Source organism: Dermacentor albipictus, chromosome 3 (genome assembly GCF_038994185.2).
Source record: "Dermacentor albipictus isolate Rhodes 1998 colony chromosome 3, USDA_Dalb.pri_finalv2, whole genome shotgun sequence".
Classification (NCBI taxonomy): Eukaryota; Metazoa; Arthropoda; class Arachnida; order Ixodida; family Ixodidae; genus Dermacentor; species Dermacentor albipictus.
In genome coordinates, this window is record NC_091823.1 from 149,860,978 (window position 1) to 149,879,953 (window position 18,976).

The 18,976-nt window shown below is 46.2% G+C and overlaps 1 protein-coding gene across 1 annotated transcript in view; it reads left to right on the top strand.

Moving 5' to 3' along the window:
- Positions 1 to 18,976, top strand: part of LOC139056971 (sodium-dependent low-affinity dicarboxylate transporter 1-like) — a 53,180-nt gene that overhangs the window by 23,008 nt on the left and 11,196 nt on the right. Inside the window, exons 8-13 of the mRNA XM_070534755.1 lie at positions 4,813 to 5,006; positions 8,536 to 8,686; positions 10,890 to 10,941; positions 12,267 to 12,386; positions 14,588 to 14,698; positions 18,391 to 18,471. Of these exons, the coding sequence (XP_070390856.1) occupies positions 4,813 to 5,006; positions 8,536 to 8,686; positions 10,890 to 10,941; positions 12,267 to 12,386; positions 14,588 to 14,698; positions 18,391 to 18,471 (709 nt within the window). The remainder of the gene's footprint in view (positions 1 to 4,812; positions 5,007 to 8,535; positions 8,687 to 10,889; positions 10,942 to 12,266; positions 12,387 to 14,587; positions 14,699 to 18,390; positions 18,472 to 18,976) is intronic.

An 18,976-nucleotide genomic window follows, 5' to 3' on the forward strand; every position in this document is an offset into this window, starting at 1 on the left:
CCGACTTCAACGAAATATGTTGAATTTGGGAAAGAAAGATAACTTCTAATAACTTCATTAGGCAGAATTTTAATTTAGCCTAAGGAATGTTTTGCATAAGTTGCCGAAAATTGCTAAGCGTAAAAAAATAGCAGCACGATCTTTACGCATCCGTAACCATGCACTGAAAACAGGTATTGCAGTTAAGGTACATCCGTTAGGGCATCCAAATAGGACAAATTTACAGCTCATGCAATTTCTTACAATGTTTGCGAGGTTCTCGCAAACGTCTTGCTAACCAAATAGTACTAGATTTAAATGTGGTGTATATTACAGCGTTCTTGTTCACTTCAGACGTATTATTATGTGCACTTTGAAGAATTGCAATATCAACTTTATTGCTGAAAGTGAACGTTGTAAACTTGACAGCCTCTTTATCGAAATTCGAAATTTGCAGCAATGTTCATTAAAGCATTCACGGCATCAAGCCAAAGTGGGCTTGCCACAATCACTTATCTTAAGTTTTCTTTCAAATGCAAGAAACCTCGTTAAATTCATTGCTGTGGGTGCCGAGAAAAACGATTTCTTCGTTTCCATGTGTTATCTAGGAAACATTGTTTCTTCTGAACCTTTCTTTTAACTCGAGGTTTCGCCAGAGCTAAAGCATAAGACAGTCGTAAGATGAGTATCTGCGGTTAGCGTATTCTATAAAATCTATTTCCAGCGGTCTGGCGCAAAAAAGAAGTTGATTCCAGAAGAGACAATGCTCGGAATTTGCTCCTTCAATCATGTGCAACAAGCCAGAATGCACATTACGTAACGGTGACGTCAAGCGTTTCACAGTATTTCTGCTTACAACAAATCAGTCTTGCCGAAGCAAGCATGAAGAGGTTAGGTTAATTCATCATACAATTGCAGACCAACACCAACACCCCTGCCCCTTTCCTATAGCACGGCCCGCAGTGCTTTGTTAGGTTTACACCAGCAGCATTATAGAAGAACACGACAAAGCCTCTTGACAGAAAGAATGTACATACATAAAACCATCACCAGTTTCATTCCTTACGCAGTGACAGAGAACGCGTTCACACGGGCAGTCATGCGTTACCGCAGCGTTATCGTTGCACAGCATGACCAATTCTACTGGCCGCGGCTTTTGAGAAGAGAGTCGCACAATCTAACGGTGACAATTACTTAGCAGGCTCCGATTCTGGGTCCCTTATAGGCAGGGGCGCGTATTAACCGTGTGCTCATTTCGGTCGGTTGGTGCATACTTTGGCGAAGAAGCAGTGCCTTTATACAAATTTGATTGCATTATGTTTGCTTGTCTGGGCTCGATCATGTCTGTCATCTTGTCCCGCTGAAGCTGTTTCTTCGGCCAAGAACGCGCGTTGAATAGGCAAAGCGGCCACGGGGTAAAATGTGGCTTGCAATGTTGTCATATCCCGGTGGAACATCCAGCCCATAGCAGCAAATCACGCGAATCGACATGCGCCGAATATTTGCGTTCAATTGGATTGGTGTCAGGCAGAGACCACCGCCTTATTTTGTTATTCGAAGAGTAGTAAAAAACAAAAATAGGTGCAACACTTTTTCGTGCAGGCAATTCAGTTATTGCCTGTGTTCTCTGTAATTGTTCTTTAGCCCACGTCCTGGAGCCGTATTCTGTAACGATTTGGTTTCCGCAGAAATAAGTTATTGCGGTGGCGTCACATCTGTGGGGTCCACTGACGTAATGAGAACCAGAGGAAGGACAGAGGCCGATCAGCTGGCAGGTTTTCCTTTTTTTACTAGAAGTGAACGTCACAAAACGCAGAAAAATAGAGCAGATTAGAAACTCTTCTTGGTATACAAAAATAATTTGTTGATCTTATCGAGGAAGTTTATGTTCTTCATTATGAAACTTGTGTTTCACATACCGGCGGTGAGTGTTCTCGCATACTTTTTTTTACTTCGGTTGACCCATTTATGCCGCCAGGTGGGACGTCGTACGCTAACTTGGCGTGCCATGTTCGAGGAACCGTTGCTTCACTGCCACCTTTTCATTTGTCATCTTCGGAAATTTCAGCCATCCCTTTTCTTTGCCGACGGCTGTTATGGCTTCAGCAACAGAAAAGAAATATGCGGCAGTCTGACAGCTGGGACAGGGCCAGCTTCCTCATTGGCCACGCTCTGTCGGAAAGTTATGAGTCGCCAAAAATCGCAATGCGCTCAGCACCTTGGCCACAGTATCAATGCTGCTAGTGCGTTGCGGCGCCAAAACAGCCTCAAGCTCCTCGCCCAGGCGGCGCAGTGTCTCTATGAAGAGCCCGAATTGCCTTCTGCATTCTTCGTCTCCCACCTCAAGCACGTCTTGTTGATGCCGACGTTGTCGTCGTTTCTCACGGAGGCTCGCTAAAAGCACTAACACAGGCGCCACAGGGATCGCTCACCACCGCCACCAACGCCAATCTCGCCCGTTCACACGGCATGCAGAGGCTCTGCACACGACACACGGCGCCTTCGGATCAAACCAAAGCACCTCGCGCCACTTCGCTTCGTTAACAGTGTAGCTTCGTAGCAGACGACCGATTCGGTTTCCGCTTCAGTGACGTGTGCGTGACGTCAACATAATATGTGTGCGCGCTACCAGGCGATGGCGTCACTAAGGTGACGGCCAATCGCTGCTCGCAAAGCGAATTCTTCGAAAACCAAAGCCCCACAGAATATGGCTCATGAAGCCAACATGCTGGTCAATGTTGTGGTTAAGAGACTGAAGCGAGTTAACCCGGCACTATAGGACAAACCTAAACCTGCCGGTATAGCATATAGCGATATAGCGATATATTCTAGCAGAAATAGAGAGGACGTAAGCTCGGATATGCCTTTAGATGTCACGCCTTACTGGCATGCGCTAATCTCATGGGCCTCATAAAAGAGATGACATTAAATGTTGCAATACGAGGACAGCACCAGTTGAGGGCCAGATATGAATTGCTAAAATTATTATTTTGGAACTCAGCAAAGTACCACGGCCTTTTGCTTCACCTAAATTCTGTAGATTGGGCAGTCGCGGTCACATGATCGCTTGCCGTCATAAATGCTCCTCGCAGCAACGGAGTGAACGCGTAGACAAAGCAACAGCTCACAATCCCCGCATACGCCAGCGTTCGACGTGGGTAAATTTTGTATTTTGGGTCCTTAAGGCACATACGTTCTTGGGACTTACCCAAAAAACGAAAATGATAGGCCGTGTATTGCACTCTCGCGTACAGAGACCCCCGCAAATTGGGAAAGTTCTTTTCGCAATAGCACGATGTAAGGACAAAAGGCAACGCGCGTCATAAGCGTTCAAAAGCCGTGGAAGCAGAGAAATCTGTGACAGCTTGTCGAGCACCGAATTGCCGGTCTATTTGGTAGACTATAGCAGTACCTATGTGTTTCTTCGAGTGCTGTTTACACTCCCTTTTAGCTTGTAAATGACGAGTTTAGAAGAAATAAACCGAAGTTGACCAGCGTGGCAGGAATTGTTTCCACACTTCAGGCGTAATATCACATTGCTGTGACCAAGCAGTCGTATTTACCATATAGCCACATGTCGTGTCAATCGGTGTAAGATTAAACGGATCGTGCGTTGCCTGTTTATTCTTACCTAAAATAAAGTGAGCATTGCCCCGATAGCTTTCATTAGGCATCAGTTTTATTACGCCATTCACAAACCACGGGTTATTTCTATCGTCGTTGAAGTGGATCATTATAAAGCGTTTTGAGCGCCACTAAAGCTTGATTCTTGGTGAGCGAGGAATACCTGTGTGACAGGCTGACCCGTTTCGCTTAACGTTTTAGATCCTATGGGGCCGAGTTGAACGCTTCAATATTGTACGTGCTTGTAACTATCACGTCATTCTTCAAGAAACACGGCTAGAAATTGTGAAAGTGAGTTTTCATGCTTTGCGCAATGCGCCCAGTAACTTCTGATATTTCGGTGGGCGTTCGTCGTAAAAGCGAGGCTGCCGCAGGTCGGCTTTTAGAAAATTCGTCAAACATGAGTAAAGCTGCTTGGTTAACCACGTTGTTGACTAACTTAATACGCTCCTCTGATATTTCCGAAGCGAACACAAAACTCATGGGAGGGAGAATAAATGAAAGGACGCGAACTCGAGTGGCCGTCCTATCACCCGTCTCGCTGCATTAAACTTGATCGCCAGTTCCTACGATTTCAGTTTCCTGTAATACTTCGTAACACGCATCGTCGATGCAGCAGCTCATGTTTCACCCAAGTGACGCATAAATTCATTGTTTGACGACAGTACACGCTGTCGTAATGCAAGCAACGCTTCTAAGCTAGCAACAATCCAATCTGGCAACAGCAGCACAGTGTAGCCTGCGCGCACTCAGCCGGCTGTGGTAACTTCCAGATTCAAACGACTTCAACTGAGATTAGACATTCGCGGGTGCAGTGTGATGGCTGCCAACGCAGGAAAGGCTCAACTGGACTGCTTCAGTACTAATTTGCCATCTCCCACTGGAACCTAAAGTTGCAAAATTTCAAAATTAAAGTTTTGAAGCGCATTATTTATGCCAGAAAAGTGCAGTGAACTGTCTCCGCAGCGATATCTACTGACGTTGTAGCAGCGCTGTGGTTGCTCGCACCGGCTTCCTTTGAGCATAGAATACCTACACCTTCTAGACGTTGAAATTCAAGTAAAAAAGAAACGCAACATATGAAAACCTCGGCCAACGATCATCATCACAAGCACCCAGTAACACAGCTTGATGAATGAAAGACAAGGACAGTGAGGCCCAATAGACCGCTTTGCCTTAACGCAACCGCGCGCAAACGTCTCGGCGCAGTGGATTTGCTGGAATCGAGAACCCCGGCGCACCCAGTGGTCGCCAGTTCTGATCCTTCGGTCTGTCTCGAAGGCAAGGATGAGGCCAAGGGGAGCCTGCCAGCCGAGGTTAATCGCGCGGTGCCCATCAACTCTAGCCGCATGAAGGCCATCTTCCGCATGTGGGACGCCAACGCAGCCATGGCGGCAGCTCAGGTGAGCATCCCATTTTACCGTCAACACAAAGATTGTTCTATAGCATCACCTAACTGTGTTCAGTCTTTCGTCTCGCGTTTCGTCAGGTGCGCCACGACTTAATGGAAAAAAGATATCCCGCGTGGTATCGAACCAACGACCAAGTGTTGCCCGTTCTGGTATTCAATTACGCCACGGTTGCTTGGTTATTGTTCATTTTGGCTTGTTAACACAAGTACAACACAGCTATCACCAGATAGTATATCATGCCTGATATGATCGCAGATTTCTTCCTGATTACGAAAAACACAGAAAGCGTGGGGACCTTGCCTAAACACAATGCAATTTCTAGTAAAGCTGGTGCTTTCGAGCACTTTTATTGGCAATTTTTGAAACCCGTAATTAACCCACAAATTTTACCCCGGTTCCATGCGTTATACCATTCGAAAGCCTGAATTGGCGCCACATATTGTTCTTCCAAGGCACTGGGCAAAGATTGTACGTGATTCGTAAAGCGCGCGCGTGTAAAGTTTACAAGTAATGGTAATTTTCTAAAAAATCCCACAATCAACCCACACACTCTAAACTTGGCCGACATATCACCAGTTGCAGCCATACACATTAACATTTCCTACGAACGAACGAACGAACGAATTGTTACGAACGAACGAACGAACGAACGAACGAACGAACGAACGAACGAACGAACGAACGAACGAACGAACGAACGAACGAACGAACGAACGAACGAACGAACGAACGAACGAACGAACGAGCGAGCGAACGAACGAACGAACGAACGAACGAACGAACGAACGAACGAACGAACGAACGAACGAACGAATGAATGAATGAATGAATGAATGAATTCTGGGGTTTTAGGGTCGAGAACTAAGGCTTGATTATGAGGCAGGCCATAGTGTCGGTCTCCGCATTAATTTTGACCACCAGGATATGTTGGACGTGCCGCCAATGCACGGGACACATCAGTTTTTTGCGTTTTGTCACCATCGAAATGCGGCCGCCGCGGCCGGGATTTGATCTCGCGACCTGGTGCTACTGCAGAGAGAGGCCTTCAGAGGTTTACAGAGACCTACATATTCAATGTAACTTGTAAATGTATATCTCGTGTCTGTTTGCATCTGGCGCACGACAATTGGTTAGCGCACACTTTTCAGAAAGCAGGTCGACTGAACACTATTGTGACGGACGTTTTCAACGCCGACCACGTTGTGATTCCTGTACGCTAGGTTAGCCAGGAAAGTGTTATGGACTGTGAGATTGATCAAATTGCTGACGTCGTCTCACTTGTTATTAACAAGCATCCCATTAGTGTGGTCATAGAATCAGTTAATTTCTGCGTCACTGGTACCGCTGAACACTGTAATCTCTCTGGTGAGCAACCATGGTACAAATGACACACAGGAGCGAATGCAACGTCGGGTGTGTGTCTTAGTCATGGTGGGCAGGTGCGTCAAGATGTGGAAACTCCAGTCCTATGAATTATGAAGAGGCTTATTTGGGGCACGATGCGACAACGACGAAACGAGAAAGAATTGTGAGGCAGCGTTGAGTGTTGGCGAAGCTGCTTTCAATTTACAAGCTGCTTTACAGCTCCTTCTGGCTTAGCGATAGACCTTCTTCGATGACACCAGATTTGAGCAGAGACATATCTCTAGTAGATGATGGTGCCATCTCAGAGCTATTGAAGTCAGTATTCACACCAAAATAATTTAGGCTGGAATGTAATAATAATAATATATGGGGTTTTACGTGCCAAAACCACTTTCTGATTATGAGGCACGCCGTAGTGGGGGACTCCGGAAATTTTGACCACCTGGGGTTCTTTAACGTGCACCTAAATCTAAGTACACGGGTGTTTTCGCATTTCGCCCCCATCGAAATGCGGCCGCCGTGGCCGGGATTCGATCCCGCGACCTCGTGCTCAGCAGCCTAACACCATAGCCACTGAGCAACCGCGGCGGGTAGGCTGGAATGTGACATCTCCTTTCGCAACGTGCTGCTATTGCGAAATAGCGAGTAGGCTGTCAGCACATCCCTCAGACAGCTTTTTTTGTTTCATTCAAAAAACCTCACAGGCTTCAGCAGGAGTATTGTGTGATGGGAAGTTTGTACAATATTTATTTTCATAAGCGGAAGCATTACAAAGAATTGAAAGAAATGAGTGCGGGAGACGCATACTAAGGTACATAAAACGATGTCACGTTACATAATAGCGTAACGCGATATACACTAACGGATCGAAAGACGACATACACAATGTAATCATTCATTTGACATCATTTAACACCGTAACATTTTACTAAGCTAATGTAAGGGTACGTACCTTGACATTGTCAAATACAGAAGTTAGTGGGAAGCATGCGCATAATTGAGAGCAAATTAATGAAAGCAGCTGGTCACGAAAAAATAGCGGTTACTTCATTACGAAGCATAACAGCGTCATGAATGTGGACAACAGTATTAGAGAGACTAATCCATAGTTCACTTGCTAGTGGCAACGCCGATCAATTAAAGGCGTTGGTGCGCCCAAAGATAGGTTTGAAGGAGCGGTTGTTGCAAATGGCGAGACGTTCGTAACAATTGGGAAAGAGAGAGAGGGTGGTTTCGTGCTGACGGTTTGTTATTTTCATAAATAAGCAGGTTAGAGCAAAAATCTTGCTCTAGAAATCTTGTTTCAAGTTATTAGCGGGGTTTGACTACGTGATATCCCTTTGTAGCTGCTACGAATACGTTGCTGCTTACGGCGACAGCTGCGCTGCATATCCATGTTACCGTCCTGTCATCCGCCATACGGAAGTCATAGGTGTTTGATTAACAGAAACCGGTTCTGACTAACAAGGGGGCCAGGACTGTCTTAAATAAACCCTCGCGTACTTGTGGTCGTCGATGTCTTCTTCGATAGCATGGGACACTTCTGGAAGTATCAGTGCCTTGGTCCTGTTGTGAAGTCAACGAGCTCTTCCCCTTCGTGACCACTCCTCTTTGCCCTTCCCTTTGTGTCTGCTCAGGGCATAAAGGGGTGACACATTTTGGAGGAAGAGGGCAATTATGTCGACATGGGAACGCCTGCTTGAATCCTTCCCACGTTTATCCTAGCAGCCTTTTCTGTGACGAGGCAAATCATCTCGTCATGGGAACACAAGCCTGAATATTTCTCACAATTGACAGGTCGATCATAACACTGGAGAAAGTGTTTAAAAGAAATGCTTAATTGAGATGACCTTCATTTCAGAACATGCGACGCAAGAACAGGATCTGGGAACGAAAGCGACCAACTTTGTCCTCTAAAATATAAGCTTTCCGACTGCACGGTGAAACCAAGAAGATCTGAAAATAATGTTTGAAACCTCCTTCAATAGCACTTTATCATACAAAAGCGCTACACGACTAGATCGCAGAACAGCGGGATGAATAGAGATGTTCCGGCAGGTTACCTACAAATATCGCATGGAAGCCGAGGAAATAACGGCCGACCCGAGGTGGCGCGACGTGCTCGCCTAATCGCGGATGTCCGCCCTGCGTGCAGATCCCATCCAGGCAACCGTACGTGAGTTCCACCGACACCGACAGCAGCAGCCACCAGGTGTCGTTCGCCCTGTCCCACACGTGCATGGTGCCGGTGTTGAACCCGGACAAGCCGGCGGGACTCGGAGAGCCGGGCTCTCACAACGCAGCCGGTGAGAACCAGTGCGAGCGGTGGCAGCCGCTATAAATATACAGGGTGTCCCAGGTAACGTTATCCAAGCTATTGAAAGAAACAAAAATATTTAGAAGACATGGTACAAGATACGACTTTTAAAGCCTACAGAATTAGCTCGTGCAGACCGCTGACAACTTAAAGGGACACTAAGGCGAAACAATAAGTCAGTTTAGACTAATGAAGCATTGTTTGAGAACCCTGCAGGCAGTCATTTAAAAAAATTGTTTGATTATTAGATGAGAAAATGAAGGTCCAAGTATCGGTACTTGAATTTCGCGCCGAAACCCCAGCGCCGGTACGTCAGCGTGACGTGAGGGATCACTAAAAGTATGTTATCGTATTTGGGCCGCGTTGGCTGAATAAAGGTTCCCAAAACTTGCCACGTTTAATATTTGGTTCCTTTAGAACACAATGTAGTCAATCTGTACCGCTATATGTAATTAGTAGTCCCTAGAAGGTGCCATCAAAATCCAAGACGCCACAGCCCCCAGGTGCGGGAACGGAAGTAAGCGTCGCCAACCGTATTTCGCTCTTGCACTTTTTGTGGCTTACCAAACGTCATATCGCTATAAGAGTGGTGTTTATGGTGTTGTAGAACGGTAATTTACTGATGCAGAAGAATTCATTTTCCCTTTCGTGTCCCTTTAATATCGCAATTCATACAATCGTATTTTGCACCGTGACTTTCGTATATATTTTTTTTTCTTCAGGCGGCTTGGCTAATATTAGCCGGGGCACGTGGTAGTGTTAATAGAGCGAAATTTAACCACGTCTTCTTTATTCTAAAGATAAACTGGGAGGGCGTACATGCAGTGCATGGCACTGTGATACAGAGACTGGGGTTTGCAAGGACTGGGTAATTTCTCCTGCGAGGGCAAGCGCCGGCTGTGCTAAGTGTGTCAATTAAAGGAGGATGATAAATAATCTGCACGATAAAGAAGTCCTGAACTACCTCTCGGGCTCGGTGAAACAACAAGGTCCGCGGGTAGCCCACGCTGCTGTCAACATCTCAGCCAAGTTTTGTCGTCGCACGCGGTGCGTGGAGTTCGCAAGCGCAGCGCCAATTCACCTTGCTCTCAAACGATCCCTTTTTCAACAGATGCCTGCTCCTCATTCTCGTTCGGACCCTTTCTTTCGCAATAAAGCGGATTCTCATAGTCGGCTGCTGTTGGTAGCTGCAGTAGATATCGTGGCCACCGCGAGGTGCCGCCACGAGTACACTGGCTAAAGGCACTGCGTCGCGCTCAGAACAATCGCGTTCGACTTATGTTCAGCACGTCGTGGGCACCAAAATCGGAAGTAGGGGCCTCTACGTTAACTGCCAAAATGAAATTTGAACTGCGCCACGCGGTGAAACTTACAAGGCGAGTTGTTGTGGGCACGCCCCACTGCGCCGTAGCCTTCGCATTGCAAGTCAGTGAATGGGCCTTTTTCATGGGGGTCTTTCAACGGGAGCACAGCGGGGGAGGTAGTGTTTGATTGCCAGTAACTCCGCTTCTGCTGAACGCATTGAAGTACTTTTTGGGGCAAAGAATCTCTGAAATAACATTGTCAGAAAAAGTGGGTGAGGGCCTTTTTAAGAGATAATTCAGTAGGGAAGCTGCCTGAAGGGATGCATTTCAATGCTACTGATAATTAGCCACAAGGAAGGGAACAATTACCAGCAGTACACGTTTATCCGTACACAAACGTACTTGCGAAAACTGCAATGTCTGAAATAAGCGCCACCAAGGGCGCCTGCTCTTCGCGCTCTCAATAATGCAGGGGAAGATTCAGACGCACTGTGCTGCTTATTGCACCGTGCTACTGCAGAAAGCGTCTGCTGAGGTAATGAGCTGAAGAGGTAAGGTAATGAGCAATCAGCATATTGAGTAAGCAGCACCTAGTCAAATTCCCCGTGTAACCTGTGCCTAGGCGTTCTTTTCTAGTATCGCGTTTCGAGGCCAGGTATATCTTAAACAAAAATTTGCACTACGTGTATTGTAATAAACTTAGCGCAGGAAGCAAGGAAGAATAGTGTGAGAAAACACAGTATCTGCCCTTGTGTACGGTTTAGCACTATTCGCGTTCAATAAATTTTCTAAAGCTGTCAAAATTTTCACATTATAGGCTTCTATTAGTGGAGTCACGCGATGACAAACCGTCTATTCCTTCTCTCTTTCTTTTTTTTGCGCATCCAGATGCTGTTTCGACGCACTCGGCCGCAGAGGAGCTCCTCACATCAATAAACGAGTAAGGAACAGTGTCTTTTATTCTTTAATACTTATCACTTGGTATAGATACGCAACATTTATCATCACTGCACGTTTACTTCACAAGGTGAACTTGGAAACGCTTTGTGTACACAGATATCGCCGACCCAGAGAATTTCTTTTTTGAATACTTGGTTTAAACACTGTCCTAAATGCTGGCATTTATGTCGTTGGGGCGTCCTTAAATTTAAAAATCATTGATCCATAGGGTGTGCGGTACGTGCTTTATTTACCTAATGGGTGCACGTACACGTCCGAGGAAGAAAGCCACGTGACTTACCAAAGTACTCGAAGGCAGTGGAGACGCCCCAGTGGAAGACTCCGGTATAATTTTGATGCTTGTACACGCGTGCTTTTTTACTTTCCTCCGCTGTCTATGAGGTAATATAAAATGGCGAATTCGAGGCCTCCGCAACAGGGAGTCAAACCCGAAACATCGTGCACGGCATCAACGGACCATAGCTTTCAGTCGCCCTTTCTGGTATACATAAATATCAAGGCTCATTTGGAGAAACAAACACAGCCGCCCTTGCTAACTGCGTTAAGGCGGCACCATAATTCCGGCGTGAAACTCTATGGGGATCCATTGTTTGCACCTAATTATTATTGAATGAGTAGGTTCTTCTACGAGGTATAAAAGCAAAAACGACTTTTGAGCGTGATTCAAGCAGGGCGACGAAATGGCACACAAGAACAAAGCACAGAAACACGCACGAAACTCTGTCCATACTCGTCTTCATTCTTGCGTGCCCTTTCGTCCCTCTACTTCGTCATGTTTAGTGCAAACCAACTAGTGCAGTGTTCTGTTCTATTAAAGCGATTTTTCTTTAAAAGTAGAGGAATATCTTACTTTCTGAATTATAATATATACGTGTATTTCGATTTTACATAAAATAACTGCCTAATCATTTCCTCTTAAGCATTTTCTGAGTATTGTTATTTAATGTGTTTCAAATCCTCCTGAAAATTGGGGAAAGAATGTTTTAATTTTCGAATTGTTTTATGTAATTGAAAAGTTCTAACCGTTACTTTTTTGGTTGAGTATGTGCCTGGTTTCTTTTTTGTGTGTGTTAGACTCGAAAATGAGTGGAAATTTGTCATGCTTGATGCAAGTACAAATGTACGACTGCTGCGCGGCCGTTGTCTTCAGCTGCTCTCCTGCGATCGATGGGCGTTGGGCGGTCTCCGAGCTGCATTCAGCAACGTTTTTCCCTGCGTTCCTTCTGCCTGGCTGCTCGTGTAACTGTGTCACGAATCGACATTTCAGTTGATTTCATAAACACCGCCTCTTTCCGCTGCTTCTAGGAAGCTGTTCCGGATGAAGATTGGCCTCAAGATCAGCATCGCGTACGCGTCCACGTTCGGCTCCTTCGGCACGCCGTACGGCACCTCGCTGGCGCTGGCAGCCCAGGCGTACTTCAAGGAGTGAGATGCGCGCGCTTTCGCCCCACTTGTTGCTACAGTCACGAAAAAGATTTCCCGCACGCGGTAACTTGTAGGTGCAGCGTTTCGCCATGCAGTAAAGAAACGCGTTAGCATTGGTGTAGATATATGGGAACACCGACGCTTCATTGGGGCGTCGTGGTCGAACAGGTGGTCGAAGGATAGTCGTCGATCTGGGCCGGTGCTTTCCAACGATATGTTGGCGTAAGGATCATCCTCGGCTCATGTTTTAGACGAGAGTTGTCTCGCGCGGAAACTCAAACGCAAAGCGTTCCAGCTGCCGTTTGTTTTTGGGTGAGCACGCCACGAGAAATCTCGCCCAAGTAGAGGCTAACAACTTCGTTGCAAAAAGTGTGGAACAGTGCATTTTTACGGTGAGTTTGATGGCGCGTATCTCCAAACTAGTGTCATTCTGCAAATTCATTCCAAGTGTATGCACCTCGCAAACTCTCCGGCTACAATTCGTAAATTGCATTATATGCTGCAAAGTAATTGATAAGAAAATTAATTAGTGAATATTTCTTAATTTGTTGAATATGTGTTTCGATTCTTCGTGCAAGGAATGTCCACCTCTCTGAGTAATCCAGCTCAAGGACTTGAAATATATTGTTGGCAGCAGGCCAGTTTTAAAAATTCCGTAAAACTTAAAATGATCACCCTGTATATGCATTCGCACACTTGGCCTGAAAGTGCAGGCAACCTACACGAAGATATATAAATTACGGGTCGCCACAATTCACAACGGAAAACAAGTTCACAAGATAACCACATTTACTCCGAAGAATACAAGCACATGCTTATAGGCCGGCTGCGCGTAGAAACAAAATGCGCATGCTGGCACTCTGCTTGGTGTTTTAAAGGGTCAAGCGCCCATTATGGCGACGTCTAAGGAGACTTCGGCCTCACAAAAACCATTTACGCAAGAACTATTCGTCCGAGCAAATTGCAGGCAATCCTGATGCCGGACTTATTCTTAGCGAAGGCGGCGGGCCACTCACAAAGAGCGCTTAAGAAAAAGAAACTTTCTGAATTCGGCCTCTCGTTTCTCAATAACCCCTACTTACTACGCTTGTCTTCCTATGAAGGAGATTAGGTGCGGCGCTTTGGGCTATTTTATGTTATGTGAACGCACTTATGGATTGTTTGAGATGCAGAGCGTGTTGTTCGATATGTCCGCACTAACGTGATGATAAAACCTTTGTGCGCATGTTCGTGGTATGGTAGCAGGTCAGCCTGAAGTATGGATACTGTCACAGGACACCAGTCCTTGATCTACCTACACAGTTACCCACTGTTGGCAGCACTCGTTAAGTGAGGTAGGGGTGGCAGGTTAAAATAATTACATGCAGTATAAAAATAAGAAGCGAGGAACTTTATCTCCCCTGTTCCTATATCTCCTCTACCACATTTCTCATAGCCTGTACTAAAGTTTCGGACGTTAAGACGGATGCTTTAGCCCGGGACCAGCCCCGATTTCAGTGTTGCGATGCATGCGAAACTCCCAAATGTTATAAATTAAGCAATCACTAAAGCATTCTAACTAAGACTATCTCGTATTTAAAAGATCCCAACTACAATTAAAGCTGGTGATTCGGAGAACACCTGTAATGCGTATACCCTCCCCACCACACCCAATGTCTTCAGAAGTGTACTTGAAAATCGCAGTTAAAAGGATCTGAACAAAATTCCCAACGGTCATTATCCGTAACGTTACCTTATTCAATAAACTATTTGCGCCTGTTGGTACATTTTACACTAAAAAAGAATAGTATGATTCAATGGCATGCTCTCTCTTGTAAGCAATAGTTTCGCGAAGCTTCCATAAGTTATGCAACAATTTCATGTGACCTGTTACCGGGAGTATTTGCTCCTTTCTAAAGGCCCCGTCAGTTGCAACTAAGACAAGTTGCTCATCTACTTAAGTGATTTTCTCTCGGAGTCAGAGTTGTACGCTTCGTTACGTTGCGTGCGTGCATTTACAAATATTTTATGTATTGTCCTTCGCCCTTGTATTGTTTATGCAGTAACTTCTATCGAAACCTTCTCGCATTGACTTTGAGCGATATCTTTTCGATTATTACTTTAGGGAAAGACCTACTCATTGCGTGTGAATTTAAACATGGAAGCCGAAGTAGGGTCGGCTCCCTTGCAAACCGCTCCGTCCGTTTCCTCGTCGTTCGCAGGCACTTGCGGAGCATCGGCGTGGGCCAGTGGATCGTGCTGTGCCTGCCCATCGCGGCGCTGACCGTCACCGCCTGCACCTGCCTCATCTTCTGGCTCTTCATGGGCGAGTGGTGAGCAGCGAATGAGGCGCTTTGCGTTCGTGCGTCGCAGGTATACAAACTCGCGGCAACTAGCGCGGATGGCGGGCTAAGAAACGTGCAAAAAACGCACATAATGCTAACGTTAAGGCTCTCTCACATGTATACAGTGACTGAAGCGAAAAAAACATCGTTGCAGCCGCGGGCGTCAGAGAGTGATTTCCGCTACCAGATTTCACATGCGCTGGCGACTGGCGACAGCGCAATTTGCGTCGAAGTTTTCCCCTACTCGCAATTTATTTGCATTTCTATCGTTACATAGAAAACGACACGGGAACCGGTCCTATGACGGAATTTTGTTATACTTACTTTAAAGTAGAATAGGCAGCATGCTTTATTAGCGTTGCGCCTTTGTAATTGCTTAGTCTTCAACGATGGACATGTCCCACAACCCGCCGTAAATTAGACGTCGGAAGAAAAGCTTCTATTTTGACGGCATTCACTGTCGGCGCGTTTAAAATGTGGCCGATCGCCACGACACCGCGACAGCGCGACAGCACGAGAAACTTCGCTGAACCTAGTCGAAGGGAGCTGCCACGCAGAACGACGGAAATCTGGGTCGCTCAGTAAAAGTGGCGCTATGTGAAAAAGCCTTAACCTCCAAAAAGCCTCCAAAGTTCAACGAAAAGCTTGAAGCGAAGGAGAAGCACTGTCGAAATAAAAGAATCAGTCGCCTATAAGGTATCACAGGAACTAAATCATATAATTGCCTTTCGGTGCCGCTGCGGGTCTCTTGTTTACTGAAGATGGGCGCTAGAGGGGGCGATTATTTATGCGTTAGGTGGCGAAGAGTGCGCATCCGTATCTCGGGGTTGTCACGCCGCGTCCTTTTATTCCCGTGTTGAGGCGCTCCTCTATAGGCGAAGACACGCGCTTCGCTATTGCGATTACGGTCTCAGCACCCCCTCCTCGATGATGTGGTTTGTAGTCATGTGATGTTCTGCCAAGGCGTTCGAGCTTGCATTAAAGTGAGCCGATGGTAAAATCGTCCGAGGTGGCCGGCCTCCATATAGTCCAGGATGATGTGGTCCTGAGCCGATAGCTTGGCCTAGCTGTTCCTCAGGTGCTGCTGGTCTTCGGGGCTAGAGCTTGTTAGGCTGACCCCCGACTAACCGACGGTTGATTCGGTGATGGGCGATATCCATCGGTTGCGCCCACACTCCCATATCATGTGGTAGAAGGTATTGATCGAGCGCAGAGCAGCAGGAGCAGTTGTAGTTGTATATGGCGTCGTGCTGCAGGCTGCCGTGCGGGAATGCGTCGGGGTGTGGTTTCCGGAACATCACCGCGTCTTTTCTGATTAGTTTTTCTGCTTCTGGATGTCTGTGTATTTTTTTTCGGAACGTTGTCCTGTGGGTCGACTGGGGCTCATGAACCCGTCGGGATAGCCAGGAGAATGCGATCTCGGGCAGCGGTGTGAGTAGCTAGGAACTCGGCTAATCTAGCCAAGTTTATAGCAGCATACTGAACTGCGCCGATGACCAGGATGCCATCCAGATATACGACACAAGCTTTGTTCTTCAGAGTTCCTAGCACGCAATTCATGGCGCGCTGAAAGGTACTAGGAGGCTCACGCAACCTAAACGGCATGCAGTTAAATTCGCACAAGCCTGAAGGAGTTCGAAAGGCTGTCTTGCACTAATCTTCCGCGTCGTTGATCTGGCAGTATCCCGCACGTAAAGCGCGCGATGAAGGGAACTTGGAATGGCGGACCGTATCAATAGCGTCATCAATGACGATGAGGCACCGGGGGGTATACATAACGATGAACACCTACCTGCATATGTATACCCCGGATATACATGGGGGCTGACGTGCCAAAACCACTATTTGAATATGATGCACGCCGTAGTGGGGTACTTCGGAATAATTTGGACCCCCCGGTGTTCTTTGAGGGGCACCTAAATCTAACTACACGGGTGTTTTCGCATTTCGCCTCAGTCGAATTGTGGCCACCGTGGCCGGCATTCGATCCCGCGACCTCGCGCTTGGCCGCCCAACACCATAGCCACTAAGCAACCACGGCGGATGTAGTCCGCTAAGTGAATAGTTTGTTTCACGAAGCACAAGCAGCCTCCAAAAATGTAAGCATGCGGCGATCTTCCCTGCTTACGGTGTTTTGGGACACAACTGCATCGGCTGGACTATGGATGCAAAATTTCCGGAAATTCTGAGCGGGAAATAATAAAAATCTTTTTCTTTCTTTTAGTAAATTTTCGGCATTTCGGGAGAGAACGAAACTCACGTAAAGATACTTTATTATACCAGCAATAAAAAATAATTATACTTAACTACACGTGATCACTACGCCGATAACGCGACAACAAAGGAATGCACACCTTTTACAAAAAAAAAAAGATGCTAATATGACAATTGAGAAAAAGGTAACTCAGTGTCCGAGTCAATTTCGCTGGACACACTCGCGTTAGAATCAAGCTGCTTCCACATACATATGTGGCAGTGCGTAGACGACATCTCGAACACGCTTTCGTGTGAGCTTGTTACGAACTTTCTTATGAACATTTCTAAACAAAAACCAGCTTCGTTCACAACGGGCAGATGGCGAGTCTATCTGCAGTGGCCTAGAAGCTATAGGTGTCAGCGGCTTGTTAGGGTCGCAAGCCATGCCAGCAGATTCACGGTTCACGTACTTCGTAGAGTCCCGGTAGTCCGTCTTGGGCCATAAGCTAGAGGACGTCCTGCACTCCGCTATGTTTAAAGGCTACGCTACGTTTTGAAAACGAAACTGAAAGCATATGATGAAGACATTCGAAAACTGTGCTGCCGTTTTTCTGACATCGCCATACTTGCTTCTAGAATCGTATGCGGCCTAGCAGAGAATGGTAGGTATTACTATAGGTGAAACTTTTAGTCTTTCTTTTTGTTTCATTTTTCGATTTCTCTGTGTTAAAAAAGAAGAAAAAATTGTTTTTTGTTCCTAAACATTCCTTTTTTTCCCAGCCCTTACATCTCTAGGCTGTACATGAGCCGGTTGACCCCAACAAGGTTTGGTTTAACATCTGCCAGAGCCCAAGGGCTCGTGGCAGACGCCTAGGCAGGGTGAAGGCCACCCTATTAACTTGCCGTAGAAAAATCAAGTTTTCACCACCACCACTAACATCCTAATGTCTTTATACGAGCAGAAAACTGGCGCATTGCTTTTGTTTCGTCATCAAGTGCAGCGCGAGGGACGAAGAACACGACACGACAAACAAGGCGTTCTCACAGCGCTCGCACCTTGTTTGCCGTCTCGCTTGTATAGCCTTTTTTTTTCTTTTGTGTCTTCGAGTGTTGCACTGCTCCGAAGCATGAATCCATTGCTCAAATATGCGACGGAGTCATTCGTGCTGTGTAATTTATCCCGATTTATCCGGCTTTCATGGCTAGCCACAGATGCAAGGGAAGCACCGTGCATTCCGACAGCACTGTGCATTTGCGCTGGCCTATTATAACTTTGCTTAAACGATGTAGACAAATAAATGCCTGGTGCTGCGTACAGTGGTCCCTTGGCAGCATAGAAAAGCCTTTTAATTTGGTACACAATGAAGAAATAAGTAAGAAAATCCGGCAGCTATAGAATGCGGCAGAGTGGGAACTGAAAATATCCGGCAAGAGGTCCTTGTCATACAGTGCGTTTAATTAAACTGGTGATGACTGTGATGCAGGGAGCTGGAAGAGGTTGGCCTGGAGCTGGCTTCCTTCCTGAAGAACGTCGTTGAACTGAAGCTCTCCGAGGACAAGTGCAGGTTCGTGAGATCTTCACACCTTAGTCGCCTGCACCTCACGTCGTTCGCGTTCGTGATTTCCGTAAATTAAGCAGTATGGATGCAACTACATCTAAAACAACATAATTTCGGCACCTGCAAGACAACGCAACACATCCTCGCTTCGAATAGCACGAACCCTTCAACCAATATGTTTCGGCTGATAGAGCCTCAAGGCAAGCGATATATTACATCGTGGCGCTGATAAATCATTCTGCGCTAGCATTTATAATCCACAAAAGCGCCGATCGTTTCTTCAAGCTTGGATAAACATGCGTGTGCTGAACAGATAAAGCTATCGACTGATTCTCGTGTGATGTGCCGAAATTATTATCTTTGTTAGACTAAGTATACATTTTTGCATATACATGCATTGACACTTCGATGCGTTGTCAGCGTGTAAACTCTTATATAAAATCAAGGAAAATCCTAAAAACTGCAACGAGAACGATAATACTACTAGTAATTTTTCATGCCTCCTGGTGTT